The 7,960-nt window shown below is 39.9% G+C and overlaps 1 protein-coding gene across 1 annotated transcript; it reads right to left on the reverse strand.

The window, feature by feature from the left end:
• Positions 1 to 199: 199 nt before the first annotated feature.
• On the reverse strand, positions 200 to 5,161 carry LOC149284238 (complexin-4-like). The gene is made up of 3 exons (XM_089497037.1): positions 4,995 to 5,161; positions 2,256 to 2,343; positions 200 to 427 (listed from the first exon to the last, which is right to left on the reverse strand). Exons 1-3 carry the CDS (start codon positions 5,159 to 5,161, stop codon positions 200 to 202), a joined length of 483 nt encoding a protein of 160 aa, XP_089353163.1.
• Between the last annotated feature and the right edge of the window lie 2,799 nt (positions 5,162 to 7,960).

A 7,960-nucleotide genomic window follows, 5' to 3' on the forward strand; every position in this document is an offset into this window, starting at 1 on the left:
GAATATAATAATAGCTATTATATTTTATTGGTGGCTTAAAAGATTAATTTTAAATTCATTTTGGTTGTCCTAAATTTCATTTTCACTCCTCAATGCACCGGCAGCCATATGGGTACACGACGCAGAATGGCTCAACGCAAGGAAACATGGTGTCCAAAGTTCCAAACCCTAGCAGAATTTCTCCTGGACGCCTCTGGAGTTACATAAGATGACACTTCTCTTCTGCCGTTTGCTTAATTTCAGTGAACGTCGCTGTGGCCTTTTCTTTAAGAGCGTCCATATCCATGTTTTGAATGTTTTGGATGTGTCCAAAAATTGAGTTTTTTTCTTCCTCCTCATCTTGATCTTCAGCAACCATTTTTTGGAGCTCCTCCGGTAATTCCACGTCATCACCTGCCATCTGTATTTGGTTTTCATCCCTTTCACTCTGAAAATACAGAACCCAAGTTAATGCCGAAACCAATAAAAAGTCACTTTGTCAGGTGTGATGAAAATGAGCATTCAATATCATCTCATCTTAGAAAATGTTCCTTCGGGGTGTCAGACATGTTAGAAATGTAAGTGTTTATGTTAGAGGGAGTGTGTTAGCATGAGTGTATATGTGGAAGTGTGTGTATTAATATGATTGTGTATGTGTTAGCATGATTGCTTATGTGTAAATGTATGTGTAAATGGGTTTGAGATGATTGTGTTTGTGTATGAGGATGAGCACAAATGTGGGAGTGTGTGTGTATGGGCATGAGTGTGTGTTGGAATGAATGGGAATGTGTAACTCTTTGGTAGCATAAGTGTTTGGGAGCGTTCTAGTGCGTATGTTAATAACCAGGGGGAGGAAGCAAGGGGCAGATGGGGCCACTTGGCCTTTCCTGCCCCATGGGTGAGAAGGTGCAGCCCTCCCATTATGATAAGGGGGCATGAGTAACCATGCATAGGGGCAAGACTATGTCTGGTAAGGAAAATGGACAGGGAGTAGGGAGGATCTGGGTTGGAGTTCAGCATGGCCAAACACTGCTGCCCCATTTGGAGATTGAAGACACTAACCTGGAGCCCTAGAAAAGCAGCGTTTCACCCAGAGACTGAAACCAGATACATTTTTTTTAGCTCTGATTATGACTAACAGCCAGATTGTATTACTGATTGGAAGAAAGTAATTTGATGTTTGGACCTTTTAGGTAGCCTGAAATGAGTCCCTTCCATAATATAGCTTGGGGAGGAAGTTTTACCCACTTGTGTGCCTTGCTTTTTTTTAGCACTTACCATGATTCTTTACTAGCCCTTTAACAATACTGGACTACCACAATGCAGAACAGTTACTGTCTCATCTTCATAGGGAAGCTGATCACCCAATAAGCCCTAGTAAAGCAACCCAGGGGCTACCGCCCAACCGGACCTACTGCCCTACATGTATGCCTGGTTAACCTAGTGGAGAATACAAGACTTGGGTATGTTGATAGGTCACAAAGCTTGTTAAAATCCTTCTAATAGCAAGGTCTTGTAACCGCATCACCACACCTGGGAACTTATGGGCTCCGGCTACCATGCGTGTCAGTAAAAACGTAATATTTAACTTTTTTCCTCCTTTATAGGTCAAATCCTTAAACAAAAACTGATTTTTCCCCAAGAGCAGACAGAATAATCCAGAAAATATTAACCAGAAGATGTCTGCTCACACCAAATAGAAATCTAAAAAAAAACCATGTAGCTACCAGTATTTTTTAAGGTATGAAATTTTTAAAATATTTCAAGATGTACCTTCTACAAGACATATGAACTACTGGGATAAGCACAGGACGTGTATTCCTTCTGATAGACCTCACTAGTCACATGGAAGTACTGGGTGCAGGGTTATGACATCATCATAGCACAGAATGTCTTTAAATCAAACTGGTGGTAAAAACCCAACATAAAATGGTCCCGGGGAAGAACAGTGTCACCGAGTCCAAAAGGATTTAAGGTCTTGTTGAAGCTGCACCCCTTGCAATGACTATGGCTAACCCACTGTTTTCAACCATGTTAGTGATTCATAGGGAAATTATTTCTTAATTGATTTTTATAACACCATCTGTACAATTTGGAACCTGCTTACAAGAGCTTACGATCTACAAGGCTTGGACCAGCCACACAACTGTATCCCCGCGTAGACATTATTTAAATAAATGATATAATTTGGCTGAACAGTAAAAAGGTTTGGTGGAAGACACTAGACAGCAGGAGTGAGGCCATGGTAGGTGATTATTTTAATACTTTTGTTTTACCTGTGGAAGCCTATATTTTTCCCTAATATGTACTCTCATTGTTGCTCTTTCTGCCTTCTTCTGCATAAACTTGGCATCCCTCTCCATCCTGCAAGCCAAACAGAATACAGATTGAGAATGTAAAAACAGAATTTTAAGAGAACAGAACCATCGGTGGGCTCGCCTGGTGGCATGGAGACAATCACACCAGGGCTGGCCCAGATTCTCCAAAAAGGCCAATCCGAACTTTGCTTTACTTGTCCACTGGGTCATAATGTGCCAGCCTGCTGTTCCATCCAAGTCCATAAAATCACACAAGTTTAACCTCAGCACTGGAGTTCTATAATATCTGCAAAAAACAGTGAAAGCATCACTGGAAAAGTGGGGTTTACTCTACAACAGATGGATGACTCTTGAGTGGTTTGAGTTAGGAAGCCTTGTTTAAGGATAATCTTTGAGATGGAATGAAAGCACCAGCTTATTAAGGAAGAACCTGAGAGAGAAATCAGCACATATTGCAGTATTAACATAAATCTAGAAAGAGTAACCAATGGAGAAGTCATCATAGCGCAATGTAAATGATCTAAATAACAAAAGCATTCAAATCGAAGAACAGCTATTGATCAGGTGTGGACCACAAAACCTATGGGAGAAAGACCATTGTTGAATGTATGCTCTGCTAATCTTTAATAAGTAAGACCATTTATCATTCTTAGTTGATCAATGAAATATTGATGCTTCTGATGAACTGACTAACGTTTCTTAAACAGATATTAAATTATAAGATTTATTTTGCATGCTCCTGAAGCATTGACAGCTTGCAGAAGGGTCCAGGATCAAACTCAGATTCTAGCTGGTCCCACTACAAATAGGAGATTTCTAATAATAATAATTCAATGAATCCACAAGGACCTTACTTACATTATATTTATTAAATATAGCAACTATGAAATGTTTGGTAAGGGTCAGGTCCACCTTATTCTACACACATAGTAACAATGACCATTGATCAGAGTGGTTTTCCCAACATTGTAGGACATTGTCTAATGTCTCTCAATGCATATCACCCGAGGAATGGAAGGAAGAGATTGTATCCAAGGAATTATCCAGGATACATCACCTGGGGATGTTCAAGCTTGCATTTTCTGATCAGGAAAGTCTGGAAGTATGGAAAGAGAACACTGGAGCCACCAAGAGAGGTCAGGATACCAACTGGGTCAGAAACAGGAACCAGGACGTCAGAGGCCAAATCCGCATAGAGAGGCAAAACTGAGGAACAAGCTGGGTCAATAACCAAAGGACTGGAGCGTCAAAACGAAATCACTAGGCAAGGTCAAGGTCACAGGAATCACCAGGTCAAAACCCAAAAGATCAAGCTAGATGAGCAGGAAATAATCATGAAGTTACACCAACCAAGAATGTAGTGAAAATGAAGGCCTAGTGTTTGAATTTCTGGCTTCAAACGAGGTCAGAGACTGGATCCAAAAAACACCTTCTGTGATGTCAAACCATGAGTTCTGCCATTGCGTGATCACTTTTGCGTTCATTGCGAGAAAGGCCTGGATAAGGACTAATTGCATTCAGAACCTGCAGATAAGCAGTTCGTCACAGGTTTGCTACCGCTAGGATGGCCTTAAGTTCTGACTTTGTGTCTTTTTTTAACATGGGCCTGTCACCCAGACAAGTGGATGACAAAATAACAAACAGAACTTCATCTATACAATGTTCCAGATGAATTACTAGCAAATGTATAGATCAAATTATATTTCTAAGCAATACAGTTTGAGAAACCCTAGATTTCAGTGCCTGCGATTCATCCCGGGCATTTAAATCCCACATCCATTAATCAATTATATAAGTTCTAGAAATTTGGACTGTAAAAATATTTGGGCATTTTTAACCTGCACCCATTTTATTTTTCCATGGCAGGCACACAATACAACACAATACTACACAATATAACACAATATTATAAGTGCAATCTTAGTGACCTACAGAGACAATATCGCTGACGTGTATTCCATGGGGCATACCAACCTTCTAGTGACATGTATTACAAGCCCCTACAAAATCCGTGGGACCATTTTACCTTCTGGAAGCCGAGCTATGTAATCTCTAAAACAAAAGAGGAGACTTCTTACCCATGTTTATTTAATATACCAAACTATGGAATGTTTGGTAAGGGTCAGTTTCACAATATTCTACATACATAGTAACAATGACCATTGATCAGAGTGGTCTTCCCAACCGTGTAGGACATTGTCTAATGTCTCTCAACGCGTATCATCCGAGGAATGGAATAGAAGAAAGAGATTGTATCTGAGGAATTATCCAGGATACATCACCTGGGGATGTTCAAACTTGCATTTTCCGATCAGGCAATATCATTAGTCTCGCGGCTTTGTCATGGACACCAATAAGAGATAATGAGCTCAATATAAATCTGATGACGATACCCTCTTCATTTAATCAAAGCAGGCTCTTCAAAGGCCACTCTATTTAATGCACTGATCAGAAAAATGTAGGATTTGTGAAATGTCACCGAGCCCCTAAAAATCCCCATATTGGTTAATCTTAAATGACGGACAGGTTTGTGTATTCCTCTCATACTTTCATTCAGAAATTACAATTTTCCTTCTTAAACATTTTATTATTATTTTTAATATTATTATTATTTTTTACAAATTATATGGGTTTTATAGCAAACACATACATTAAACGAGTCAGGGAATAGTACATAGGTTGGATGTATATACTTACTTCTCTTCCACCAGCTGTCTTTGATATTCTTCATATTCGTCCCGGGTCATCCCTTGGGCTGCTGCTGGGTCAGAAGCCTCTCCATCCTCCTTCTTCTCTTCACTCGATCCTCCGAGGCCCAAATTCTTCATCTGACTGCTTACCGCACTCTTTATAAGAAAAGCCATGTTTTGGGTTTTTTTTTATTATCTATCTCTGAACATAAAGCCAAGAACGGAGGAATACAGAATGAGGTGCGTCCAATGCCACGAGACGGTGAAGGACGCTCTGTCAATGAGGACTATACGCCAAAAGTGGTTTGTCAGCCATAATCTGGATTAGAGGGTGAACTGTGCAGGATAGTGAGACAGATGGTTCAGATTACTTAAAAAATCATTAGATGCAGCTGCCTAGTTTCAATAATAAAAATACCCCAAGCCAATTTCCAACTGATCTACACTCTCTCTATATCACATTTTTTTTATAACCCATTTTTATTTACTAAATTGTGTCAATTGTATCAAATACACTTTACTGAGAGGGTGGTAAGTAAACGGAACAGCCTCTTAACAGAGGTGGTAGGGGCCAATACAGTAAGGGAATTGAAACGTGCATGGGATAGGCATACGGCTCCTGAAGACAACGAACGGCCGATTAACCCCTTAAGGACAATGGGCAGTCCCCAAACCCATTGAAAACAATGCATTAAGGGGTTAAGGTTTGAGTCTGTATGACATGAAAGACTAGATGAGCCACCATCTTTGTATTTATTATATTTCATTGTATTTTCTTTACAATTTTCTTTGTGACAAATATTAAAATATTACGTGTAAATAATAACAATATACGTTCTTGGTGGCCAGGATTGTAATTTCCCTAGGAGAAAATAGGACCTTTCATAGTTGGACTGCCCCCCCCCCCAAGAGATGGGAGCGCAATGTGTGTGCGAGTAGCCAGCAGCATGTCAAGAATGGAAGTGTAACGGTGTAAAGTGTGTTTTAATGTGAGTAAGCGTGTTAGAGTGATTGTGTATGTGTAAGTGTGGGAAGGTGTGATGGTATGAGGACATTTTAATGTGTGTGTAAGTGTGCCAATGTGCTAGTGTGTCAGAGTGAGTGTCTGTGTGTGTAAGTGTGCTAGGGTGTATATTCGTTACAGAGAGGGTCAGGAATCGCTCGGCTTTACCTTGTACCCGGGCTAGAATGTACCATCCCTCTCCAACTGCCCATATTCCATAACCGGGGAATACGTATTCCCCACGGAGAGAAAATTGGAGTTTTAGAGAGAAAAAAAAAAAGCTCTCACAAAGTTGTCTAATTTGTCACCAAATCCAAAATATATGATTACGACTCCAGAAATTATTTTAGAAAACAAGGTATTGGATGCAAATGAAAGATCCTAACCCAGAATTGCTATAGATTTTATTCTGTGTACAATAAAAACTGCAGTGTTTTTTTTAATGCTTTACCCATACATTTGCTTGCAAATTAAGGTTATTTGAGGTTAAAGTGTTGGTCATTGAGTAATTTTTGCGCAAAATGTGTACACGCAACCATAATACATCCGCAAAACCAATAAATTAGAGCATTGTTTTTCCCACTGTGGCGGTTAAGCACGTAGTCCCTTGTGACTATATATTGTATATACTGTATATATATATATATATATATATGCAGCATATATGTATAAATATACATATACATATACATATACATATATATACACTGATTTATGGTCACATAAAATGTACGTGTGGCAGAAAAGGGTATTTTATATAAATATTTACTCCGGGAAGCAAATACGATGGGGTAGCTACAGCTTGATTGCAATCAGCTTAATCACACCACATCTCTATTTTCAGCGACAGCAGAGAAGGCGGCTCTTACGCTCGTTAATTCCGCCATTCGCATTAGCAGGCTTCTAATTAAATGACTCTCAGTTTCCGGAAAGTTGGGGATATTCTGTAATCTCTGATTATAAGTGAACATTTCAAATTAACTTTCCTTATAAACATATAGAATGAATTAACGGGACTTTCGCCAGGTAAATGATTCCGTCCAGTATGAATTTTGCTGATGCTGAGCGTATAAACCGCTTTCCATCGGCTTCTTTACCTAAGGAAAGTGTTACAGATTGTCTTGATGGCTAATTCTATAATTGTTATGATCTCATTCAGTCTATGTACAAAGAGTTATGTTCAGCGTCCTTTTGCACAGGCTTTGTTGAGATCCCTGGAAAATAAAGTCAGTTTCTCCTACCGATTGGTTTTGTATGGACTCTCCAGGAACTCACATGGAGGGCACCACAAGTATCCTTCATTTAAAATATGCTGCGTGACAACATGCGAGCCCCTACATATCGCAGGAAATAACGGGGGTAACTTTTATATTATTATTATTAAAGTGGAAGAAAGACAACATGAATCAACCGATCGGCCATAACATTATGACCGCTGAAAGGTGAAGTGATTAACACCGATAATCATGTTATGGGTGGGATATATTAATGTTAATGTGTTACAAGCATGAAAATGGAGCAACGGAAGGTGGCTGGTGTGATGAATCACGTTTCCTTTTACATCGCATGGATGGCTGGGTGCGTCGCTTACCTGGAGAACACGCGGCACCCGGATGCACTATGAGAAGGCAAGCCGGCAGAGGCAGTGTGATGCTTTGGGCGATGTTCTGCTGGGAAACCTTGGGTCCTGCCATACATGTGGATGTTACTGTGACACATACCACCTACCTAAGCATTATTGCAGACCATGTAGACCCTTTAATGGACACTGTATTCCCTGATGGCCTCTTTCAGCAAGATAATGCGACCTTCCGCAAATAAAAAATGGTTCAGAAATGGTTTGAGGAACACAAGTTCAAGGTGTTGACTTGGCCTCCAAATTTCCCAGATCTCAATCCAATCAAGCATCTGTAGGATGTGTTAAACACACAAGTCTGATCCATGGAGGGCCCCAACTCGCAACTTACAGG

This window comes from Sceloporus occidentalis, unplaced genomic scaffold, assembly GCF_023333645.1.
Source record: "Sceloporus occidentalis isolate IW3139 unplaced genomic scaffold, rSceOcc1.0.p SCAF_97, whole genome shotgun sequence".
NCBI classification, from domain to species: Eukaryota; Metazoa; Chordata; class Lepidosauria; order Squamata; family Phrynosomatidae; genus Sceloporus; species Sceloporus occidentalis.